General features: G+C 46.3%; 1 protein-coding gene and 1 long non-coding RNA gene across 7 annotated transcripts in view; one reads left to right on the plus strand and one right to left on the minus strand.

The window, feature by feature from the left end:
* The window catches only part of PRDM16 (PR/SET domain 16), a 290,989-nt gene that overhangs the window by 86,671 nt on the left and 178,730 nt on the right, over positions 1–25,588 (plus strand). For 3 of the 4 annotated variants that reach the window (XM_048326313.1, XM_048326314.1, XM_048326315.1), the window contains exon 2: positions 17,701–18,050. The exons of the other annotated variant lie outside the window; for it this stretch is intronic. In XM_048326313.1, the coding sequence (XP_048182270.1) occupies positions 17,701–18,050 (350 nt within the window). The remainder of the gene's footprint in view (positions 1–17,700; positions 18,051–25,588) is intronic. 4 annotated transcript variants of the gene reach the window in all.
* Positions 13,889–17,642, minus strand: LOC125337047. 3 transcript variants are annotated; one of them, XR_007207926.1, is made up of 5 exons: positions 17,555–17,642; positions 16,782–16,933; positions 16,456–16,583; positions 15,815–16,043; positions 13,889–14,389 (listed from the first exon to the last, which is right to left on the minus strand). It is a non-coding gene; the product is annotated as an uncharacterized LOC125337047 (long non-coding RNA). The 3 variants fall into 3 exon arrangements; XR_007207924.1 differs by having other exon boundaries at positions 15,815–16,583; XR_007207925.1 differs by lacking the exon at positions 13,889–14,389 and adding an exon at positions 15,436–15,533 and having other exon boundaries at positions 15,815–16,583.

A 25,588-nucleotide genomic window follows, 5' to 3' on the forward strand; every position in this document is an offset into this window, starting at 1 on the left:
AACATGCACTGAGCTCTTTAATTTTTTTTTTTTTTTTTGCTTTAAAAATGAACTTTAAAAAATTATGTTCCACAATAACAAGGATCATATCCAGGAATTGGTTGGAAAAGTTGTGAAGAGTTTTTTTTGTTTGTTTAGGGGGAGGGGGGGAAATTGTCTTGTTTTTGTTTTCACTTATTTATTTTTTAATGTAATTCAGCTTTTTATTTTCCTGCTGGATATAAGGAGCAGTGAAGCTTCAGATTTTGGATCTGGCCCTTGCCCCAGGCAAGTAAAAGATGCTCATTCTCCTTTTCAAAGGCAGATATTTATTTTCTCAAAGTAAAATTTCCTAAAAATCAAAACAGAGATAAAGAACCCATCCCTGATTTAAGGAAAGTAATTTTTAAAGCATTATCTCAAAAAGAGAATAAACCAGGTTGCTCTGGACACTTCCAGGGATGGGGCATCCACAGTTTCTCTGGGTAGCACTTGACAGGAACAGAACTTAACTCTAAATCAAAATAAAATGTTGATTTTGAGTGCTGTCCTTTCAGTGCATCTGCATTACTTCCTGAAAAATCAACAGTGAAAAGCAGCAGCCCTTCAGACACCTGGTTGACAGCATAAGAATTTTCCCTCTTTAGAAGAAAGCTCCGAGTTCCACTCGCCAGCAGTTAATATTTCAGACTGTGGGACAATCGCTGGCCAGCAGAAGCAAAATGTAAAAATATTTTTATCTTAAATATTTTTCTTAATAATAGCTTCAAAGGCAGAGAAATGGCTGGTTGGACTGCAGCTGACTGCTGTGTGCTGTGGCCTGGCAAAGCCGAGCTGGGGGGAAGAGAAAACCTCGGATTTCGGTGTTACAGGCCAGGCTGGAATGTGGATTATTTTGCCCTGGTGTACAACCAAGCAGAAGTATTTCTAGAAGGAGTAACACAGGAGCAGGAGATGTTGTAGGGCTGTGTGTGGAGATCCCACCTGGAATTACACAGTTTTATAGGTTTTTATACGGAATCCTTCTGGATTTACCTATCAGGTTGCAAGGAGAATGTTCATAGTGGAGAGTAAAGGCATGGGTGAAAAGGTGGTGGAATGGAGTGGGAAGCACCGGTTGTTAAATGGGAAAATTCACTTTATTTCATTCTTCTGATCAATAATCTCCTTCCTGTGAGTGAGGAGATCAGGATGCTCAGTGTGGAATCCCTGAGGAAGCTGGGGATACTCATGGGGTAGGTCTGAGTAACTCTCAGTAAGGCTGAGAGTTCTTCCCCCATCTCTTCCCTGAATGAGAATAAGACTTTCCCCTTCTTCTCCCGCAGCAGTTGTGCTCTCTGTGGGTCAAGGAATGGGACTGGGAGAGAGGAAAAGCTCCCATGTGAGCCACAGGGATGCTGAGGCTGCCCTGGGGAGCCCTGATTTTGCAGTTATCCCCAAACCTGGCTGGCTTGGGTGACACACATGGGCACAGCTCGTCCAAAGAGCTGCCCCATCCCTGGAAGCATCCAAGGCCAGGTTGGATGGAGCTCGGAGCAACCTGGGATAGTGGGAAACATCCCTGCCCATGGCAGGGGGTGGGATGAGGATCTTCTCCCAACCCAAACCATTCTGTGACTCCAGACAGGCACAAATTTCAAGCACAACTCTGCTTTTGAACACTGAAGCTACTTTTACATCCAACCCAAGCTCTCAAATGAAAGGGAGTCGCATGTGTCACGCGTGAGACCACAGGCACCTCTGCCAGGGCTGCAGGACCCCGTGGTTTGCACCTCCACTGGTTCTTGTTCCTGCTTTGATGTCTAAATTCACAAAAGTTGTAAATCGGACAAAATGGCTTCAGGGTGGAAGAGCCTAAACTGGCCCAAGGTGCTACTCGGTGCTGGCAGCGGGGCAGGGACGAGGGCGCACATGGGATCCCTTAGAGCCCCCGGGGAGCGCTGCAGAGGGGCTGCAACATTAAACAGCAATATCACCTTGCCTCCTGTTTTGCTGAAATGAATTAACTGGCAGGAAATCATGGATTTCCGAGCCCGGCTTTCCTTACGACATTCCTCGCTGCAAAAGGAGAATTAAACCGGTGAAAGTGAGTAACAAGAAACAGGTTCTAGAATTATTCTGTGTGGTAAGAGCGAAGCAGCATCGACCTGAGTAGCAGCAGCTCTTTTAGGAAAGGGGTTTGGGGAAGAGAAAGTGACTGAGGGAATGGAGAGTGCAGAGAATCGATCAGGAGATGCTGGGTTGCAGTGGAGGCATAAAATCTGTTAGAGGTGGGAATACACCACAAACATCGCAAAAACTGGGGCTGTGTGATCACAGTCCCGGGTTATTAAAAGTTATTCCAGAAAGTTCTCTTTTTGAAAATTAATTTTCTTAAATCTGTGATGGGTTCTTTATCTCTGCTTTGATTTTTAAGAGATTTTTCTTGGAGAAAGCATATCTGGCTTTGAGGAAAGAATGACCATCTCCCACAGCACTTAGCTGTGTGTGTTTGCAGAACTGGGGGGAAGAATCCACTGAGCACTTCTGAAAATTTGCCCTTAAATCCCTTATTAGGTCATGAATGGAAGAAAGAAAAAAACCCAGCACTAAAAAGTTTCGAAGGAGATTTTTGGAATTCTCACCATGGTTTTATCATCTTCCCAACGCTGAATGGTCTCACTGTTGGAGCTGCTGTGGTGGGAGTTGGGCACTGATGGGACAGGGCAAGGCTGCAGGAATGTGCTTTCCTTGCCACGGATTGTCCAGTACAGCAGGAACATTCAAACCATTGCAAAGATTCATTCTTTGCCCTGTTCTTCCAGAGCTTGTGTGAGTTCCCCTTCCTCGTGCGTTCGTACGGGGCCGCATTCCTCCAGATTCCCCTTTTCAGCTCTTTCTGACGACTTCTGAATTTAAAACTTGCAGTTATATCCATGCATTGTCCTGGATTGCTGCAGCACTGTCCTGAAGAACACAAAGGCTGCGCCACTGGGAAAGAATTCTGTTTGCTAAGGGTTGTAGTGCTTGGCTTTGGGGTGTTTCTTCTCTAAACGTTGTGCAGTGTTCAGAAACTTGAAATTAGAAGCCACGTTCCAGGAAAACAATGAGGGCTCCATGCCGTGTTCACTGGTAGCTTCTTTCCAGGTGTTCCCAGGCACGAGTGGCCAGAACTTTGGGATTTGGAAGCCAACAGTTCTCAGAGATCAATATTTTGGAGGTAGGATGGGAGGATCCACTTGGTTCCCTGTGAAATGTGGTTGCTCTCAGGACGAGTGGAAATGGCCTCAGGCTGTGCCAGGGGAGGCTCAGGTTGGACAGCAGCAGGAATTTACCCATGGAAAGGGTGCTCAGGCCTCGGCAGGGGCTGCCCAGGGAGGTTTGGAGTGCCCATCCCTGGAGGTGTCCAAGGAAGGGCTGGAGGTGGCACTCGGTGCTCTGGGCTGGGGACAAGGTGGGAGTTGGGCACAGCTTGGTCTTGGTGGTCTTGGAGGTTTTTTCCAACCTCTGATTCGGCGATACTTGAAATTTTCAGGGAGAGAGAGGGGAGGCATTGGGGAATAAGCTTTGATCCAACTGTGCTTCCAAGAATTTCCCAAATTGTCCCTGGCAAAGCCTTGCTGATTTAAGATCGAACTCCTGCGGACTCTCCTGCTCAGAAGTTTCAGGAGGGATGTCAGGATCAGCAATAGATGTCCTCACCTTGCAGACCACAGCTGCCTTTACCTTCTACCCCACCATCCCTCCCTCATTTCTCTCCCCTCTCCTTTTTTCCCTGCCTCAGCAGCTTAGCCTGAGACAAAAAAAAAAAAAAGCAACCCACGACACAACAAAAAATTCCTTTCTTCCCCAGCCCTGTGGCTGTGCTCTCCTTGCCTGTGCTCGTGTCCCAGAGCCGTGCTCGGGTCAGCAGCGAGCTCACGCTTTTGTCAGCGTGATTAATAGCGCTGTGGATTGTCGTTAATTCACTGGCTAATGACTGCAACTCTGGCCGCTCCCGGAGTAATCGGGTGATGTATGTGGGGAGCGCGCACCTCATGGCAGAGGTGAAAATCATTTCGACAAGTCAAATATTGTCACAGGGAACAAATGGCTCTCCCTGTTAATAAAAATTAATGAATTTTTTTTACCGCCGGCCTGCTAAATGAAGCCGTGGAGTGAAGGGAGTGGAGTGGAGGGGACAAGCTCGGTGGAATTAGAGCGCTTTATTCGGTGGTTAAAAGTATAAACATCTTTATTACGGCGGTGATGGGATGTGGCAAGGGGTGGTGGGGCTTTTGTTGGTGCTCTGGAGGGGCTTGCTCGGATGCACCGAGGCTGTCTGAAAGTTTGAGTCTGTGTTTGCATCGGGTCGGAGAGGAGACAGGAAACAAAGAGGTTTAGTCTGGTGGAGGAAATATGAATATTTAATATTAGAAGGTGGTGGATCTCTGCCTTCATTCTTTCAAGGAGTGCCCTGGCTGCTCTCAGGCACAGAACTTTGGCAAAGCCACCTCTGAGCTTGCCCAGTGCTGGCTGGTTCTACCTTTCTATCAACTGCCTGCCCAGTCCAGCCTCCAGTTCCACCAGGATTCAGGTAATTGTCGACACCAAACCCAGTCAGGATTGGTCCTCGGGAGAGGTTGGTCTGGTGCCTGGTGGGTTTCAACACCAGGTGGGAGAATGTGTACGAGAGGAAAAACTGTCATGGCAAAAGCAGCATCCCTGAAGAAGTCAGCAGAATTTTGGGATTCTCCATCCCGAACTGGTACTTGATTACCTGTTAATTAGTGAGCTCTGGCTCACAGAAGAGTTTGGGTTGGTTTCGTGAGGATCTTTGGCTCTGGCTGTGCCCATGAGAAGCGCTGGGTCCTGTCAGTGAGCTGATTTTTGAGGTGCAATCCCTGGAGCAGGCGACTCGCTCACAGGATTGGGGTGCAGCCCACCAGCACCTCAGAATTCCAGGGAGAATGGTGGGAACACTGCTCGAGGCCTTTGGGGCTGGCTTTTGGGACCACTGCAGCTGGATGCACTCCTATCAGGGAGCTTGGATCAACTCCTGGCTTGCCTTAGCTGTAATTGTTATACTCTTGCTAGGCTGACACATGAAAATTCTGGTGTTGAGTAGAAAACAAGAGTTAAACAACCCTGCTGTAAGGCCTTGTTTGTTTTATCAAATTCGTGAGGGAAATCTTCAAGCAATTTCACCAGTTAAAGTCAGGTAGATGAAGAAAAATAACATTTGACCTGCAAGGGACCTTTAAGGTTTTCTGAGTTTCCATGTATTTGGCTGTGGAGGGAGCAGAAAAACAGAGGGATTAGAGAAGGAAAACACGGGGAAGCTTTGGACAAACAAACAAACAAAAGCCCTCAGTGTGCTCCTGGAGGGAACGTTGAAGTGCCCAGGTTCCTGTTGCAGCCAGGGCACAGAGAGATCCTGCAGCTTTATTTTTTTGGGAAGGGCTGCCTGGAATGCTGGAGTTCTGCAGAGCTGCTCTGACAGAGGCTCTCTTGGTGAACACGAGGAGAAATATCTGTGCTACTCAAAAATGCCTCACTTTTCCCAGCTGGGTGTAGGTGCTGTCTTGGGAGAGAAAGACTTTGATAATCCTTTCCTTTAATGAATTAATTTTCCTGTCTGCGTTTAATTTGAATGTAAATATATTTGCTGGTGATCCATAAAGCAGGATGTCATTTTGGTGATTTTAATCCACTTTATGTGTGTATGATTTTACGGGGAACAAAGTTTAGAAATATGTTTAAATCTTTGTACAGCAGTGAAAACTTCCTGCATAAAGGATTATTAATTGCCAGCTAATTGGGAGGGTGGTGATCTCTGACTAAACACTGAGGCAAGGTGTTGATTTGTATTAATTGTTGAAGATCCCATTAGGGTGTTAACTTCTGTTTCCTGTGCAGAAATGCAACAGTATTTTGGATGTTGATGTATTTTTTCCTTTGAGGTGAACTGTTCTTCAGCTCTGTGTGGTGATGATGGCAAATGAGGACTGGATTCCCAACAGAACCAGTTTAGAGACGTCAAAAAAACCACTGGATTTCTTTATCTTTAATTATCCCCTGTATTAGAGGCTGTGGGTGTTGTATAAATGCAGGTCAACAAACAGATCCTGCAGCAGCTTCTGCTTTCGAGGGATATTTTATGAGTGTGTTTCAACACTTGGCATATATTTCATAGGAAAATCCACCCTATTTGTCAATGAGACAGACTAAATTAAAACTTGATTAGGCAATCCCAAATCTGGGTTAAGTGTTACTGTGTTTAAAACCAAATTCTTTGTGGGAGATAAGAAATGAAGAGCCTTTATTTTTTTCTTCGGAAAAGACTTTGAAAACTCTATATTTCAACTTGGTGGACTTTCACATAAGTCCCTGGTGTGTTCAGATTTATAATAAATGAATACCTGGATGAAAATACCTTTTCAGAGATGGCCAATAGAATAAATAACACGAGCCAGAGCTGCTCCTCCTGCCTTGCCCTCAATCCCTCTTTGCCAGAGCAGCTTGAGCAGCCCTGGTGCATCTCTTAAACGTGGCCATGTGACTGCTCCAAATCCAGGAGCTGAAGAGTTAAGGCACAAATAAAACCTCAAGTTCAGACTGTCAGCTTAGATAGTGCTTAGCAAGGGTCGAGGAAAAAAAGCCAGTTGTGATTTAGAAGAAAAACAGTGAGATTTGACCAATTCCATGGAATACCTTTCTTAGCCCCGGGGCGAGTGGAAGTGGTATATTAACCAAGGAATAGAGCAGAGGAGGAAAAAGGCCAAATCACATTTCTTTGAAACAAAGAGGCTTTTTACCAGGAACAAGCCTTGATAAAAATTACAGTGGCATCGCAAGTCATTTCAGCCGCTCTGCCTCGGGCCATATTAGAGCAGTGAGGAAATAGGGGATGCAGCAGCCCTGAAATACAAATACAGTAGTCCCGGGAGTGTTTTTAGTATAAATAATCCTTTTTAGAATAATGTAGTGGCTTTAAATAGGGCCAGGTGGTGGGTGCAACACCCAGGATTGCTTTGGAAGGAGGAGAGGGAAGCGGGGTAGAGAAGCTCTGCCTGGGTGTGGGGAGTGCCCTGGGAGAGCCCCAAATCCTTGTGCCTGCACAGCTTCCCAGCTTCTGACTGAAGCAGGATCTGGAGGAATCAGATGAAAATTAACGTGAATGGATCTGCCAGGCTAAGCCAGGAGGATACTGTGGTGTGGCTATGAACTGAGCGGCTCTAAAAACAACGGTGGAGTTCTCTGGAATTGGGCAAGCTTCCTTTGGAGAGGATGGGATTGTCCCAGGAATCCCACCTGTAACGGTGCTTGTTCACGCAGTGCTGGGAAGGATTTTATGGAGCGTCACATCCCACTGCTGTTCGTTGAACGCCCCATCTCTCCTGTCCTACGTTTTGCAGACAAACTCTGGGAGCACTTTCTCTGTCAGAAGTGACTTGTAAATATCCTGCAGTGGGGAAAAGCAGGAGGATTAAACACACGCTCAGTTCTTTGTCAGGTTCTTGTTCTTAGAGAGAAAAGAGCACTTGAGTGGCCAGGAGAAAAGTGCCCCAAACAGCAGCTCTGTGGAGGTGCTCCCAATGCAAACATTTATTGAAACTGGCCTGGGGATAGGGGGGATGGAGAAGTCGACAGAGAACAGCATTAAAACCCCCAGTTGTTTCTTACTGTCATCACTTGCCCTGTTAAAATTCCATTTTTCACAGTAACTAAACCTTTCTGCAATCTCCAGGACACTGGTAGCCAGAGGAAAGGTGTTTTGCCTGGGAAAGGGTTTCCATTCTGGTCCCAAAATATCAGGAACCTGGCTCCTCATCCCAGTGGTGGGGAGTTCTTGGTAGACCTCTGAATTTTCCTTATGTACACGTTCAAAATGTGGCAAATGGTGAAATGCAAGTTGGCTGGATGGGCACAGCTGGATCAGCCATCCAAGTTCAGGTGCACATTTGAGGTTCAGTTGCTGCCATAGCTCCTGATTGTCAGTGTTTGTCCCTTCCCAAAGCTGCACCCTCAGTTTCTGGGCCATTCCTGGTAGGAAAAAGCAGCTGGGAATTCCTGCTGGGAGTGGCTGTGAAGGAAGGGCTGACAATGTGGTCAGTGAGGTGCCCAGAAGATGCCCAGGACACTGAGAAAACACCAATATTTTGTGCCTTGGTGGGCTCTAGGCAGGGTGGGATGTGTGGGAGCATAAAATGAAACCCAAAACGAGTCAGGGGCTGGCTGTAAAACCCCACAGCATTCCATGGGCTTTGGAACTGAATCCATAAGGAGTGTGAAAGCCATTTCCATCTGATTTTTGAGCACAATCCTCTGCTCCCAGCCCACGTTTAGTCCGAGGAGCTTTGTCCTTGTGGGTCACACCTCTCTGGGAGGAAACCAGCCCAGCCCAAAAGATCAAAGCTGCAGCGAGTGTTTGAGAGCCCTTTGTGTGTCCTGTGTGGGGCAGAGCTCGGGCAGCCCCTTCTGTGCAAGGAGGGCTTTTCACCCAGATCTTCACTTCCAGTCTGGGAGGAACATTCCTGGCTCCAACTGAACTTTGAGGCTGCTGCAAAAACGTGTCTTGGAGTAAAAAACTGATTCGTTTGTACAAAGCTCGAGGAGGACTCGGCTCAGTGACCCAGTGGGGTCTGTGCTAAAAGGTCTTGAGCTTGAATGGTTGGATTTGGTTTCACTGATATCGTGAGCTGGAGCATTTGGGAACCTCTTTGGCAACAGGCCTGTGAGTTCTACTTGTGCTGTTTGTAATTAAAGAGTGTGTGAAATAATGATAAAGACTTTCAAAGATCAAATTTAAAAAATTGGGCTGATCCATTAGAAAAGATGGAAGAAGTTTTACAGATTTTTTTGGCTTTAAAATGCAGGGGTGGCAGTAGAAAAGAGCTTGAAATACAAACCTAGAAATCTGGTACAATGTGAACAGACCTGAATTTCAAAAATATCTGTGTGGTGTTCTGAGTGCTGAGGAAAATACAGTTTGCAGAGTACAGCCCTACTCGGGATGGCAAAAATAGGATGCAGGATATTTTCCCCCCGTTTTTGCAGAGCTCTGCTGTTTCTCCCCTGATACAAAACCAGCGAGCTCCCCCGGAATTATTTTTTTCTTTTGGCCGGGGCAAGGCAAATCCAACTTATCTTGTGGCATTAAAATGTGTGCCTGTGTGTGCCTGTGAAAATAGAGCCCTGCTTTTGACACCCACCTCACGGCTCCGTCCTCTGTCCTGCATTGATTCACTGCTCTCCTTTCATCCCCCACTCTGTGGGCACCGTCCCCATCCCTGCTCTGCCCTCCCTCCTCTCCTCCCGGAATGTTTGCGTGCCTCCCGTCAGGAACTGGAAATTGTTATCGATTAATATTAATATTTAGCGTGTTTGTGCGAATGCCTCTCCCCGCTGCTATTAATCTGCCGTGTTAATAATGCCAGGACTCCTGTTCGGGACCCTGGGGAAGCCACAGTGAGCGGAATGACAATGAGACGGTGACAACAGCCCCAAAGCCTCCGCTTGGCAGAGATGTGAATTCCAATCGCGAGGGCTCCTTTTGGAGGCTCACAAACGCTTTATTCTCTCTCCATGGGTTGACATCCAGCACCGAGAGAAATATCCAGCACGGGCTGTTAGTTTTTGGAGAGCCGGCCCAAGCGCATTTCTTTCTTTATTCTAACTAGGTAGCATTTCTCCCAGCAGAGAATTCGCTCTCGCTGCCGTTTCCCAAGTTCCACTTTGCTGCGTTTTCAGCAGGGTTGGAGCGTTTCTATAGATTTTTTTAAAGGGGAGGGATTTTGGAGCAAAAATAAGCAAACCACTGCAAAGCAATGCCGATTTTTCTGCACCAAGTGGAGCTTTTCTCCAGGCTTTCCACTCTTCCTTCCCCGAATTTTTTTTTTGCTGTTGTGTTATTTCTATAGATTCTCCCCAAATGTTTGTTACCTCTCTGGTAATGCACTGTACATTTGTTGTGATGCTTCACTGGAGCTTTTATCTCGTAAATAGTTCAGAGACACAAATCCCAAAGGTTGATATTTTTTTCCAGTGCCTTTAATAATAAGATAGCAGAGCTTTTATGTTTTGCTTTTTATTTTTGCTTAAAAGAGCCAACTTTCTGGATCAAATGTGTATTTGGACATGGCACAATTTGTAGAAATGTCAGCTTGAATTCAAATTTAAAACAAAATTGTGGCGTCGGGGAGATCAGGTGAAGCAAAGTTATGGACAACAAACAACAACAACAACAACAACAACAATATTCTCTGAAGAGTTTGATTCTAAAAGGATCTTATGTGGAAATATTTTTGATGCCTGGTTGAACCAGATTTTTACTGGAAATATAATACCGGCATTTAGAGCAGAGTAATTTGGACACTTTCCCTGCTGGTTTTACTAGAGGAAAATGCGTATTAAGGAACACACTGAAATACTGTTTCGAGCTTTATTCTTCATTTCTGCCAGCAGAAATCCCTTAATAAAAGAAAACACTTCATTTTTTCTTTTGCTTAAAACCAAAGGCACTTGAAATCCTTGATACCTGTTCTTCTCACAGCCAAGTTCTGCAGCAACTGCTTCCAGAATGTTTATTGAAAAATGCACCCGATTAACTCTGCTCAGTCCTCATCTGCTCTCACTGCTCCTTTCGGATCTGCTTTCTGTTTCTTTTTAATAAAAGGACTTGAAGCTGCTTCGAGAGGTGCAGTTCCAGCTAAGACAAAGCAGGGCATAAATGTGAAACTTGAAAAATGAATATACAAAGTAAACAGGGAAAGGGGCTGCGTTTCTGAGTGTTTCGTTTTTATCGGAGTCCTTCTTCCTTTTCACTCGTCCTGCTTCTTCCTCCTGCCTCATCCCTCGCTGCCTCTGCAGTTTTGAGTATTCTTCAGTAGTAAATTGGTTTTTTAATGTGTTCTGCAGCAGTCCTGCATCAGCCAGATCCGGGGGAGTTCCATGTATTTTGTCTTGACTCTGGTTGCAAAGATTTCGGGGCCAGAGCCGGACTCAGCAGTACCTGGGGCAGGTTCCTGTGCTGGGAATGCTCAGAGCTTGTTCCTGTCTGGAATCTTACACTGGGATGTGCTAAAACTTGTGACTGCTTTGGATTTCATTTCAGTGGCAGCTATAAATAAATATTTCTCTGGGAATCCTGGCAAATGTGAGTGTTTGGGGTACAGGCAGCTTGGCCAGCAGAGTTTGGAGCAGCTGGGTCCCTCAGGGATGGGTTCCTGACCACTAACTTCCAGAATCCTGTTTACACCATCTGCATCTTCCTGCTTCTCAAGCATTCCCAAAATTCTGTGCTTGGTAGAGTGGAAGTGAAATCTAATTAGTGTTTTAAGGGAAACAAGCTGAGAGTGGAGTTTGGGTATCTGCTGGAGCTGGGCTGGGTGGGTTTGTTGTGGGACCAGCTCAGATCTGACTGAGTACCCAGCGATTTGAGGTTGGCGGAGTCTGAATTTTCCATGCACACCTATTCAGTGGAATTTCACTTGTCAGCTGGACAAAGCCAGTGTCCTGTGACTCGTCCTGTCACAACTGTGCCACCATTCCAGCTTGAACGGGGAATATGGAAGACCAGACCTCACCCACAGCCCTTTTGATTGTCCCTAATTCCTTTCACTCGTAGCATTTTGGGTGTTTTCATGTGTCAGGGAGCTGAGAAAAGCTCTGGATGTGATCTAAGGAAGGAACAGGATTACTCCACTGAGAAATAATTTGTGGTGCTTGGTGTGTCAGTGTCATCTGGTGTTAAAGGTCCAAGATTCAGGAGGAATCTGAAGGGAAGAAATACTATTCCAAGCTGGGTATCTCTAGATATGTTCAGAAAAGTTGGCAAAACCACAGCAAGTTGTAGCAGAAGTGCCCATTAAAGTGAAAAATTAAATAAAGGATTGTGTGGGCAGCACCATTTCTCAGAGGTAAAACCAGCCCCTGTGACATTCCCTTGGCACCGTGGCACGGTGGGGGCAAAACCACTTCCCACTCGTGGCCACTTCCCTGCCTGGATATTTATTGCCCAAACCTTTCTTCAACTGTTAAATTTGTGAAAATTGAGGGGTTTCTTGAGTGAACGAAAGAGAAAAAAAGACATTTCCCAATGGTCATTTAAAGCAGAATTTCCTCTCGCTCTGGCAGCTGTCAGAGGTGATGGGAAAAGCTGTCAGAGCATCCTCTGTAGTCTGGGGACCCTGCAGAGCCCCGGGCCCAGGGGGTTCCTCGTGGACAGGCTCTGGTTTGGGTGCTGGATGTGCTGATTTCAGACCAGTGTCCACCAGCAAACGCTGTAGATCCCAGCACAGCTTGGATGGAGGTGGAGGAGAAAGGTTCTTGCAATGAATGGGAGGAAGAAATTGTGTGGTGGGCTCGAGAATCCTTAACAACTTATTGTTTATTGTCCTTTCCTTAAAGCCATTCTCATTAGTATTGTCCATGGATGGGGGAAAAGCCATTTTTAGTTGGCTGTGAAGCATTTAATGCTTCAGTCCCATCCTTAATGGAAGAGGAGTAATTCCTCTCATGACATTTGTCACTAATTTGCATCTTTTCTGGCAGAAGTGTTTCACACAAGCTTCCAGAGAGGGCCTGGCACAATCTAACCCACAAAGGTACATCTCCCTCATCACACTAGGCTAAGGAAAAGAGTGCCTGGTGTTTGTAGCACCCAGAAGTGAGATGCCCCTGGCAGTCCTGGCATTGCCCTGTCTGCAGGTTCAAGTTTGCACCCAGCAGGGAGAAGAGGCTGGGAAGGAAGGTGTGGATCTGTGAGGAGGGTGAAAGTTTAGGGAGAATTCTCATTTCTTCTTGTTTCATGTGGGATTTAGAGGGACTCACACAGCTCAGGAATGCCAGGGCTGGATCCAGAGCTGGCTGATGCCAACACTTCCCACCACCTTCAAGGAAAGCTGCATTTTGGGGCTGGTCCTGCCAGGCAGGTGCAGCAGAGCAGGGCCTGGATTTGGGATTTCCTATTGTATTTCAGCTGCGGCCATCAGGTGGCAATCTGACCACTGGGATCATTCCGTGCTGGAGGCACTTTGGGGTGGGTGCTCCTTGGGCTTTCCAAGGTTCTTTGTGATTCAGGGTCGCATCTGCCAAGCTCTGGGCTGTGCCTGCTGTCAGCTCCTGCCCTGTGCAGGGCACAGAGGGATGGGCAGCCAGGCTCCTGCAGAATTCCCGGTGGATTAAAGCAGGATGGAGGGCAGGTATTCCTTAGAATTCACCCGAATTAAGTTAAGCTGAGCAGCACAACACCACGAGGTGATGAACGCTGTCAGCAGTAGTTAAGCACATCCTTAATGGGAATATTTCCTTCTTGGTTGGGCAGGGCTGTGTTTTGGTGATCTGTTCTAGCTCCTCTGGCCTACAAAGGGGTCAAGAAAAATGCCTTTATTTTTGGTCTGCATCCACAGCAAATGGAGACGGAATCCTGTCACCCCAGAGTTAGAAATGTGGGTGGTTTTGTTTACTGGAGGTGTGATATAAAGAAACATGGAGTTGTAGACTGGTTTGGGTTGGAGTGACCTTAAAAATTATCCAGTTCCAACCCCACTGCCACGAGCAGCTCCCACTAGACCAGGATGCTCAATGGCCCTCAAGATACTGCTCAAAGTGCTCGAATATTCCCTGCCTTCATCCTCACCAGGAGCTTTATCAGGAATTGTTTGGTTTGGTTGTTCTGTTTTCCTCCCTGGGAAATATTTCTCAAGGAAAATCACGCAGTGCAGGCAGCCCAGAACATCCATGGAGATCTAAAGGTGGTGGTGATGTCCCTCTTTGGGCTGGAAAAGATGTCTGAGGTCACCCCACTGCTCTTCCTGTAGAGCCAGAAAAATGGAAACAAATCCCAGGGAAGTCCATGCCTAATGGATATTTTCTTGATAATAATTTCTATTATTATATTATTATTATATATTATAATAACCACATAACAAGCAGTTCTAGACAGCACTGAGGTTTTAATACTTGTGTGATTCTAAACTCACAGCCAGGAATGAGCTGCAAAGTTTGGATAATGATGTAAAACCTCCTTCCAAGACCCGGTTAATCCCTAAGGAAAAAAGCACCCGTTGGTCTGTGCCTGTGTGGTTCCATTCTTAGCTACAAAGTCAAAATTCTCGGGGAATATTCGTATTTTCTACTCTTCTGCTCCAATATTTCCCTCAGGCCTGAGGTTCTGGGGCAAAGTGTGAGTTCAGTGGATGCCTGTCGTTCTTCCCCTTGCTTAGGAAATAAAAATACCTGGGTTTCACACAAATGCTGAATTACAGAGGTCAGCAAAACTCAAGATTGTGCTGGTGATCAGGCACTGCCTGCCCAAGAGAAACCAGTTGCTGGGATGTTCTGTAAATGTTCCCAGTGAAGAAGTCAAAGAAGCTCTTTGCAATCCGTGAGCATAAAAAGTGCTCAGTCATTTCAGATAATTGGGTATTTCCGCATCAGAATTAGATACCTAACAACAACAACAACAACAACGATAATCATTTAAGCAGGAATAATGAAAATAATGATAATAAAAATAATAGTAAATACATTAAAAACTATATATAACAAACCCACCCCAAACCTAACGCATTATTTCGCCTACCACCATTTCCTTTAACATCAGCCTTGCCTTCCCTTTCATTACAGCTGCTAAATAGATTATTCATGAGGTCTCTCACCACCACTAAACCATCCCTCTCATTGTTGCCAGTCCCTCATTGGTGTCACACAGATTTTCAGCGTCTGCCCATATCTGATTATCTGTGGAAACAACCTTTCAATGAGCCTTTTTATCGAGTCATTGCGCTGGGGAGCTTTGAGGGACTAATTTTAGTTTCATGACAATAACAATAAGGTCAAGTTGTATTTCTGTGCCGCTTTGCACCCAGGCAGACATTCCAGAGGGGCAGATGTAGGACGGCGTGGTTGTCACCGTTGTCACCACGGAGTGGCCACGTCCGGCTCTCCATGGCAGCCAGCTGGCTTGGGATGGAGCTCGGCAGAACTGGGGGGTGTTCCTGGAAAATGAGGTGTTCCCTGCTTTTTTTAAAACGTATTTTCTTAATTTAACCAGTTGTGGAATGTTTGGAGCAAGGCTGAGAGGAGCCCTGAGGGTGAGAAGTGGTTCAGTGGGGGCAATCTAGAAGATTCTGTGGAATAATCAAAACTGAACCCTGGCTGTTGGATTTGCCCCAAATCCTTGGAATAAACCTGTGGAGAAGATCAGCTCCCTCACCTGTGGGTTTTAGCTGGGAGGGCTCAGCCTGGAGGAAAGGAGGCTCAGGGGGAACTTTTTTCTCCACAACTCCCTGACAGGAGGGGGCAGCCAGGGTGGGTCGGGCTCTGCTCCCAGAGAACAGGGACAGGAGGAGAGGGAACGGCCTCAGGCTGCACCAGGACAGATTTTGGTTGGACATCAGCAGGAATTTCTCCATGGAAAGGGTGCTCAGGCCTTAGCAGGGGCTGCCCAGGGAGGTTTGGAGTCCCCATGCCTGGAGGTGTCCAAGGAAAGCTCTGGGCTGGTGACAAGGTGGGGATGGGTCACAGCTTGGACTTGATAATCCTGGAGGTCTTTTCCAGCCTCAGTGGTTGTGGGGTCCTGTGAAATCCACCTGGCAGTGCACAAAGAAGGGAGAGGTTTGGGCACAGCTCGGATTTTCCCTGGCAGCCCTGGCCTGGGTCAATAAATGCTGGGTACAATTTACTGATCTCAGCACTGGGTTGTGCTGAGGAACCCAAGATTCTCCCATCTGCCTGGGTGGGATTCTGCTCCCACAGACGCCACCTGGAATCTCTGGTATCAGACCTATCAGGACCTGCAAATGTTGTTTCATTGTCATTTTGTGCCTGTTGCCAGTCGCCGGTCATTTAACAACTGAAAAGACAGATTTACCTGTGTTTGATGATTCCTCTTGAAACATGAGGTCAGTCAGACGTGGGATCAGCTTAAGAGTAAATCAAAATTTAATCAGAACTTCCCTGATTGTCCCACAGAAGAAATTAAATTATCAGTGTACAGTAGCGAGGTATCTTTATACTTTACTTGTATCCTCTGGAAATTTTCACAGGTCGTGCTCCAATAAACCCAGTTTTGCTCTTCAACTCAGTTGGAATTCCTGTTCCTTAAGTGCAAAAGAGGCTAATCATAGAGCAGAAAATAATTTGACTTGCTAATACTGGGTGAGAAAACATTTACTGCAACCACAAATATTTTCAGGATGATGAAGTATCTCATGTTCATGAAGGCTTGGTTCTGGTGACATGTTTGAGTAGGGAGGGCTGCACTTTCTAGCAGAGGAAACCCATGCAAACTGCAGCAGGCAGCTCCCTGTTCTCCTCCAAAAGCTGGAGCAAAAAAATGTTGGCAGAGGAATCAAAATCCTCCTCTTTAGTCGAGTCTGCCACCAGGTTTCTTAGGCATGAACTCAGGAAAATCTTTATTAGGCATAAAAAAAAAAAAGCAATAGAAGGGGAGATGTGTCTTGCAGACAGAAGGTGCATTCTGAGGTTAGCGGAGAGATGAATTATAAATACCTCAAGTTGAGCCGTGCTTTTCCAGCTATTCTTCCTGATGGTTCCTCGCTGGGAGCCAGTGAAAACTGCAGTTTTGGTGGGGTGCTGCTCCCCCCCGGTGACATCAGGGGTCAGGCATTAGCTGTGCCCTGTGGGAGTGCCCACAAAGCGGCGGTTGTTGGGTTTGTTATCGCAGTGGGAGCTGCTGGGCACCGAGAGCACGCCCGTGCTGCCTCACAGCTCATGGAGAGAGGGCAAATCTGCTCCCAAAAATACTCCAGCTACTTGTATTGGGTGACAAATGTGTTTTTCTTTTTCCCCTTCATGTTTTGCTCCCCCACCACCACCTTTTTTTTTCCTTTTTGGATGAGAAAGCTCCGTTTTCATTACAGGAACGGCCTTGCTTAGAAATTGATTCCCCTTGGAAAAATCCCCAAACTTCACTGCCCTCTGTGTGTCCAGGGTTTTCACTCGAGGACAAGGGGGAATTGGCTTCAAACTGCAGGAGAGTAGGGCTGGATTAGACATTAGGAAGGAATTCTTCCCTGAGAGGGTGGGGAGGCCCTGGCACAGGGTGCCCAGAGAAGCTGTGGCTGCCCCTGGATCCCTGACAGTGTCCAAGGCCAGGTTGGACGGGGCTTGGAGCAGCCTGGGATAGGAGAAGGTGTCCCTGCCCATGGCAGGGAGTGGCACTGGATGGGCTTTAAGTTCCCTTCTGACCCAAACCATTCCAGGAGTCTGTGATTACAAAGCAGTGATGCTCTTGTTACCCCTGCAGAGGTGCACGGCTGAGGTGTCGCTGGGAGCTCACAGCCACAGCTGCTGTTGTGGGACACACTGAGCAGGAACCCCAAACACCAGGAAAACTCTTCTTGCCAAACTTGGATTTTACCTTAATTTCTTTCTGGTTTTTAAAATTCTTTTTCTTTACAAAATGCACTGAGCCAGTTAACACGAGAAGTGGTTAAAGAGAACCTCAACCACCTCTTCTGTGTTTTCTTCCCTCTTTCCAAAATTAAACTGCAAACAGCAGAGAACCCTTGATCCCACAGAACACTCCAGGCTGCAATGAGCCTCACCCCACCCTCCAGCAGCACCCCATGAGTTTCAGTGTCCCTACCTCAGCTCCACCTGAGTTCCTCCAGGGAGGTTTTTACCCTTTCGAAGCGTGCGAGCTCGGCTTAGCAAAACTTTGTCCCAGGCAGAGATTAACCAATGTTCACGTGAGTATCTCAGTGTGTTTTGTTCTGCTGTTTCCCCTTTTAGGTGACAGCGAGATTGTAAATAATATGTACGAGACCGACCCCGATCTCCTTGCTGGCGAAAGCGCAGAGGAGGAAACTGAGGACAGTATAATGTCCCCCATCCCTGTGGGACCTCCGTCACCCTTTCCCACCAGTGAGGACTTCACTCCCAAGGAGGGCTCACCCTATGAAGCTCCCGTCTACATTCCTGATGACATTCCAATCCCACCAGATTTTGAACTCAGAGAATCTTCGATCCCAGGGGCAGGGCTAGGGATTTGGGCCAAAAAGAAGATTGAAGTTGGGGAAAGATTTGGACCCTATATGGCAGTACAGAGGAGCACATTAAAGGAAACAAACTTTGGATGGGAGGTAAGCGTGTGGAATGTGGGCACCACATTCCTTTGTCTTCTCTGCCAAGTGTTTGTGGAGCTGGACTGAGGCCTGGTGGCCTGGGGACAGAGGTGGTGACTTTGCTGATGCCGTGTTTCCCTGCGTAACTTTCCACCCCCATTACCTGCGGAATTTAAAATCAGCAGAAATCCCTTTTAAGTTCGCTCCTTGGGCCACAAAAACTGCTCGAGCACCGTTTTGGAAGTCTGGTTTTGAATGATGTCGGGTCACTTCATCAAGTGCTTGTCATTTCCAAGTTGTGTTCGGGAGTTGTCGTGTGGAGGGAATGGGATTAATCGCATCATGTTTCGTGGTTGGGGGTGTTACCTTTGACTCCCAGCCCGTGTCAGTGGTGCAGGCATTATTAACTGGGCAGGGAAAAATAGCATGTACCCATTAACGGCCCCGATGTTCTCGAGTTCTTGTGCTGCAGCAAAGATGGAGAAATGTGAAAGTCATTTTTCCCCAAGAGCTGAACAGAAGCCAGCCTTCAGCAGGAAAAGGCTCTGTCCCACAGCCCCCATCTTCCTCCCTGCTTTCCTGGGTTTGTCCCAGAAATCATCTTAGCCTCTTCTGCTCCCATATTCTTGATTTGAAAATACCTACGTCCCTAATTATCCTGGAATATTCTGTGAGCAGTGAGGTGTAGCCTGGGATTCCTGCTCTGTGCTCAGGCCTATCCCAGCACAACCAGTGTCCATTAGAGAATTCCTTCTCTCTGGCCCCAGTGCCCATCTCAACATTCCATCTCCCTGCTGTGTCTGGGGCAGTGGGGGCAGAGAGGTTTCCTGGCAGGATTTTGCTGTAGGGTAGATAAAGGCCTATCCCAAAAAGTGGGAGCTGAATTTCCCCTCATTTTCCCTGGGTGAAGCAGTGACTTGCCCTGTTTCCTCCATCAGCCACTACTGGGGTGAACTGGTTCACAAAATCCTGCAGGATTTACAGGGTGGGAAGCAGCTGAGGGCTGGAACTGTGAGGTTTTCCCAGGGAGAAGGCACCAGGGCAGTGACAGAACTGTTTTCTTAGAAACCCGGGTCAGAAAGGCCAGGCTGAAGCGTTAACAGTTGAAATTGTCTCTGATTATAGCTGCACTCTTGATTGTGAAGTCAAAGCCAGTGAGCAGCCAGACCCAGTGAAGCCCAGAGAAGCAGGTCCAGATGTTTTTGTTTTGTTTACTTTCTCAGTGTGTCCAAAGTGCAGGAAACAGCAAAAAATTCCTGTTTTAAGAACCAAACTCAATTGCGTTTTGTTGCTCTGCAGTAGGAAGCATCTGAAGAGCTGAAATCTGAGTTTGGTTGAATGACTGAGTCGAGAGTTTCCTTTTCCTTCTATCCTAGTGCAGGGAAAAGAGGGGAATTCAGCTGGGTTTTGATTCCCTCTCTCCCCTTCAATGACATTTTTCTGAAGTTCCTCTTGGTGTTGGCTTCTATTGTGAATATCCTGGCAGAATATCTGGTTGATATTACTGTATGAGCATCAAAACATGGAGTTTTGGGAAAAAAATCCCTGTTATTTTACTAGGAATACATGGTCTGGTTCAGGGGGGCTGTAGGTGTGAGGCAGCTCAGGATTCCTGAGGGAGGTATTGATCACTTCCAGGAGTCTCTGAAAATAAGGATCATTTTCCTCTAGGAAGATGCACTGTTAATTATTTGTAGGCTGCAATGTGAAAGATGAATCCTCTTTTTCTGACCCAATTATTGATAGGTGGCATTTGTTGTTTCAGTTTATATTTCGGTTTGTTGTTTTGTTTTAAGGCTGATTTTTAGGAACAAAGTGCAACCCTCCTTGGTTGGCAGAAGTCAGATCCAAGTCGGATGGTGCAAACCTTTTTTTTCCTATGACCTTGGCCAAACGTTGTCCTTGTGTTTCATAATTCTGATAAAAGTTGGTATTTACACTCATGATTTTCAGAAAGGTTCCCCACATCCCTCTGAGTACTCTGATAGGAGCCGTGTTTATCAATTCCCGTTGACTTTGTGATACTGTTTGTTTTTGTAGTGTAACTGAGCAAACTTTCCCTCTCCGGGGCACTTCTCCCATTCCAGAGGTTCCTTTGTCCCGTGCTCGGGCAGGGACATTTCACACCTCAAAGGAAGGGCTTTGTCCTCCCTCAGGTGTCCTCAAACCCACCCCAGCACTCTCTGCTTGGCCTTGCAGACACCTCTTGAATTTTCCCATTTCCCAGAGTGTTTGAAGACACTTCAGGGATCTGTTTCCAGTCTGTGCCTTCAGAGTTTCGTTTGGGAGCAACATCCACGGATCCCTTCATGTGCTGAGCAGGAATTCATGGAATAAGCACTGTCTGCTGGGTGTTGGTGTCTGAGCCGTTCCCTTGGAATGGGAGGTTGGAAAAGCCCTGAGGGGATGTTCTAGGCAGCTCTACCTGTTGGCAAATTGGGAAATGGTAACTTGGGATGTGTTTCCATCTCGTAAAATTGAGCAGGCAGGAAATGGGCAGTGAGTGAGGGAAAAAAGGGAAAGGGGAGAAGTTTTTAGCACTTGCTGCTTTTGCTTCTCTGTGCTGTTCCTTGCAGTGGTGATAAATTTAACAAATCTGGGATTTGTAGGATCACAAGGAACGTTCCTTCTGCAGTTTGCCATTATTTTTTTGGTCAGTATTTCTCTGGAATTTGTAGTTTTGACTTGCAGGGACTTGTGGGTTGAATGCTGGTGTAAGATTTCCACACAACTCCTTGTTATGGCCAATTGGGATAGCAATATTCCACTTGAATCTCCACTCCTATTAGGAATTTACTTCAGGAATGACACGTGTTCTTCACAGCCAGCCTCTCCTCTACTCGTATTTCTCAGTTCATTTCCAGTAGTTTATAATCCTGATAATCCCACTTCTGTGCACATCTCACTCCCCAAACTCTGAAAACCTGGACTTTTTGTTTGTTTGTTTTTAGGAGTCACCAGCTCCTTAATCTGAACAGTGTTTCTGTCTTTGGCTCAACAAGTTCTTGCCCTTCATCACAGGAGATTTACTGTCAGGCTTTGACTAAACTGGGAGTGTCACTGGAAGTGGAATTGGCTGCAAAGTGGCCGTTCCTCAGCACCATCTCAGCTTTGCTCGAAAATGCTGGGTTTGTTGTTGTACAGAACGTGCTTCATAATTAACGCCTGTTCCTTCTGATTCCTGCTTTAAAAAACCCCCCAAACAACATTTTGGGGGTTGGAAAACGTGCCACTGAGGGCTTTGACGTGAAAATGGGTTTCTCTCTTCCACCCAAGGATTACCACTGCAGAAAGGGCTTTCTCTTCTCAAACTCCAGTAAGGGCAGATTCGTGAAAATGAGAATGAAACAGAGCAGTGAATTGTACCTCGAAGTCCTCAGGAAATTCAGTTTGTGTTTGGAGGCAGGGCCAGCCCTGTTTCCATCTGAACTCCTTGCTCCAGACCTGGCTCTGATGGAAAACCTCGAGCTCCAGGAGCTACAGGGAGAGTGTTACTTGCTGAAACTTCCAGTTTTACTCACGAATAGCCCAAAACACCCATGGGAATGCAGAATGCTGTGTTTTATCTGCCATACCTTGAAAAAGGATGAGTAATTATCTTTTTTATAGGTGCTTTTCCTTCCAGGCAGTGAGGAGGGCTGGGTTGGGATGGTTGGAACACGTGTCCTGCCTTATCTGCAGCACAGCTTCGTATCTGGCCTCCTGCTTTGCTTTGTGGGATATGTTTTAAAAAATCTTCTTTGAATTAAACCACACCTATCATTCAAGGGCTTTTTGGACACGGGATGGCAGCGAGTGATTCATGCTCATCTCACAAAAATAAATAAGCTGTGTCAATCCTGGCCCCCGGCCCCTCCCAGGGATGATTCAGTGGCTCCTGTGCAGGACCTGTTGGGTGCTTTCCTTCATTCCCTGACACTGCTGTGCTGATCGTGTTATTCCACCTTTTTTTGTGTGCCTTAAAAGACACCACCCCACCTAAAAGCCCTGTGATTATTGAGTGTGACGTGATTGCATTTCTCCCGATCCCATTCCCCCCCCACTCACTGACACAGAGCACAACACTGCCAGCACCCCGAATAAATCACAGCCTGTTTGTGCTTTATGGCCTCTGGGACCCAAGGAAAATGAAAATAAAATAATTACATAATGATTTCGATCGCTTTGGATAAATAATGGTATTTATCATGGCGCTGTTAATTTTCCTAATTGAGAGAAGAATGGGAATCTCATCCTGGAGGGAAATTTAGCACCTGGATTGTGGGAAATTTGGAAGCAGTTATGATTTTAGCTCAGTTTGCTTCACAGGGTAAATACCACTGATAAATGCGGTTTGTTTTAGTCTGTATTTTAATTTCTATCTTAAGAGAGGTTATTTGCACAAAGGCTTCTCTCAGCTGAAGTGTCAGAGCCAGGCTGCTCCTTTACATAGGGAAAATAAATAAGTGCTTTCATTTCCTGCTTGGGGGGGAAGAGAGAGGCTGTCCCACGGAAGACAAATAACTGGGGAAAAAATGGGAGGCAGCAGCTGAGGATGCAGCAGAGTTCTGGCTCCACATCTGGGCCAGGGAAAGCTGCTGGGTTTTGAACACACTTTAAAGTGTCACTGATTCACAGCAGTCCAACCTCCCTATTCCTGCAAAATTTAAATTTTTAGCAGGGGGTCTTTTTTATTTTCTCTGTTTTTTAGAAATACTCCGAAGTGCCGAGGGAAATTTACTTTACGTGACTGGCCTTAAACGCGGGGAGGAGAATTATATTGTGTTTCCTGGAGTCTTAAATATACTAAAATATCTCCAAAATTGAAATGTTTTTTTAATTCTATTTAAAAAAAAATCTTAAAAATATTAAAATAGGAAGGAGCCTCTAAGCACGGCCTGAACTGTGACGGTTTTGCCGTGTTTCCCAGTTCAGATCATACAGGAATTCTTTCATTTCCCTTTACAAGCTGATCCAGCTGAAGCAGCGAGCTCTTGTCTGTCCTGTCCAAGCCAGAGATGCTGAAAGCAGTGTGAGTCCTTTAAATGAGCAAAGAAATCCCCAAAGCTCCTCTCACTCCTCTCTTGCTGACGGGCTCTCAGCTGGGCCCTGCGAGGATGTGATGACATTTCCTGCTCGTTTTCCTTCCCTGATTCATTCATTTTCCCCGGCCTCTGCCTTTCCCTCTGCCTGGGGAATAATGTTCCTACAGCAGTTCTCTCCCTCGGGGAAAAGGGGCTCCTGAATTGCTGTTTTCCAACTGCTCTTGCAGGGAAGTTGCTGAGGAATTCTGTCTGTGCTCCTCCCCCAGGTGCAGAGCGTTACCTGCACAGCAAATGCTTCCCATGCAAGGTTCCTTCACCATTTCCCGGATCTGCCAGGCTGGAATCCCTCTGAAAATTAAAGAATCCGTGGGTTCATGAGGAAAGCAGAATGCCAGAGCACCCTGGGACTGCCCCCAATAGTTGCCAAGAGCATCCCCAGCTAGAATTTTTATGCACACGGATATAAAACTGCAGAGAAACTTTTGCTTTGGACCAAAACTCAGAGCCTAAGTGAAAAAAAAAATTAATGTCAAGGAGGAAAAATAAGTTCCTGACCTCTAAATATTTTAAAGATTTCATTTTTATTCTGTTTATTTTAATTATTTTCAATATTTAAATTTTTAAATGAGGTTTTGGGCCAAGGAAGTTGCTCAGCTTTGTACATGCTCAGTTCCATCCCCTTCCCATGGAGCAGATCTGGGAGAGCATCAGTACTTTGATTTTCCACGCAGGATCTGGGCTTTGTTCTGGTGTCAGAGGACCACCACGAGGAAGAGGAAGGGTCAGATCCAGGTGCTAGCAATTGTTGGGCTGTTTGGAATTCAAACCATGCCAGGAGGAACAAGGACTGGGTTGGGATTGAGAGGAAGAAGCTGATGGAATCACAGGCAAAATCCCATTGTCTACAGCTCCATCTTTTGGGGGGGTTTAATTTAATAATTTCGACCCTGGATAAAAGTGAAAAATGCACCTTATGGCATCCAAGTGAAAGGACTGAAATTTATCCTGTTTTTTGACATTTCCCCAAATGCTTCAGTGCCAGGGTTAAGAGAGTAAAGCCTTTTTTAGGCCCAAGAATGCCAAGATAAGTTGCTCTATCTTAGGCACTTGGCTAAAACATGGGTATATAAGGAATTAAGGGAAAAAAAGAAGAGACAGGGGAAGGGAATGACTAAGAATACCTCCTGATATTTCTCCTTTATTTCCATAAGGGGTAATAACTCATGAGCAATCCGGCAGAGGGCACTTTCTTTAAATAGAACATTCTGATTCACAAGCAGAAAAAGGAAATAAATATTTTCCTTCAGTCTTCAAGAGCCATCCCTGAATACCAGCTCCTGGAGCAGTATTTTATCAGCCACGCTTTCACAAAGGAAAAAGAAAACGAAAAATCCCATGAACAGCTCAGTGGTGACCACAGGGTTTGAAAAATAGCTTTTTTTGCATTGTCAAAAGCCCTGCAGAACTCAGGGCGCTGCTTCTTCCTCCGGAATGTTAACCTACAGAGAAATCCAACCTGCATTTTGTCTGCTCCCAGCAGAGCCTGGCTGATGGAGCCCTGGAACACCGTGGGCTTTTGCAAAGGAAGGGATCCATAAGCGAAACCATAAATATCCATGGGGCTCTGGAGGAGGCAGCGCTCTGGGACTCCCTCAGCGGCTGCTTGGGAAGGCGGGAGCGATGCAGAGCAACTCCTCGTGGAGTTCTCGGGCTGCTGGTAGGAGGCACTCAGGAGGGTGTTGGTTTTTTTGGGAATCAGCCTCACGCTCCTCACTGCTCGGAGATGTTCATGTGGGATTGGGGCACTGAGGGCTCCAGGGTGAGGTCCAGGGATGTGCTCAGGGTCAGCAAATCCTTCAGTGAACCCCATCTGAGCGCCTGGTCAATCCTAAAGTCTGAAGGTTCTAAATTAAATCTCTTTACCTCAATCTGAGCGATGCAAGAGGTACCAACAGTGAACTTTCCCCAGTGAAATGTTGTGTTAATTACTTTTAAAGAATGGGAAAATCACATTCTCTGCATAATTTGGTACCGTCCTCCTCGGAGCAGGACCACGGATGTGGAGAGCTGGTAAATGCAGCAAGAGTTGTTTTGTTTGCGATTTAGGACTTCACACATTTTGGCTCTTTAGCTGCCTCTTGTTTGGCTCTGGAAATGCCAACTCTGGGGAGTTTTGTTGTATTTAGGGATGGAAATGAAAGGTTGGGTGCATTGCTTTTTCTGAAGGAGTGGGACATGGGTGGGACTCGGTTCTTTGCTTGCTAACACAGCTCTTAATTATTCATCCTCTTTTTGAATCCTTTCCCCTTTCTGTGTGCTCATTATTCCTCTTTCTGCGAGTTCCATCCCAGCAAAGTGCTGGGACCTGTGCAAAACAAGGCAGTCCTATCTTTTATATCTATTTTTCTAAATTGGACTGTCACACACCCACCCACCAATATTTCAAAAACAACACATCTGCCACATAGGACTGGCTCAGACTCAGTAAAGATACCCTCACAATAAAGATTTCAGCCAGAGCATCACAAATAC

The sequence above is a fragment of the Corvus hawaiiensis genome, chromosome 22 (assembly GCF_020740725.1).
Source record: "Corvus hawaiiensis isolate bCorHaw1 chromosome 22, bCorHaw1.pri.cur, whole genome shotgun sequence".
Lineage (NCBI taxonomy): Eukaryota > Metazoa > Chordata > Aves > Passeriformes > Corvidae > Corvus > Corvus hawaiiensis.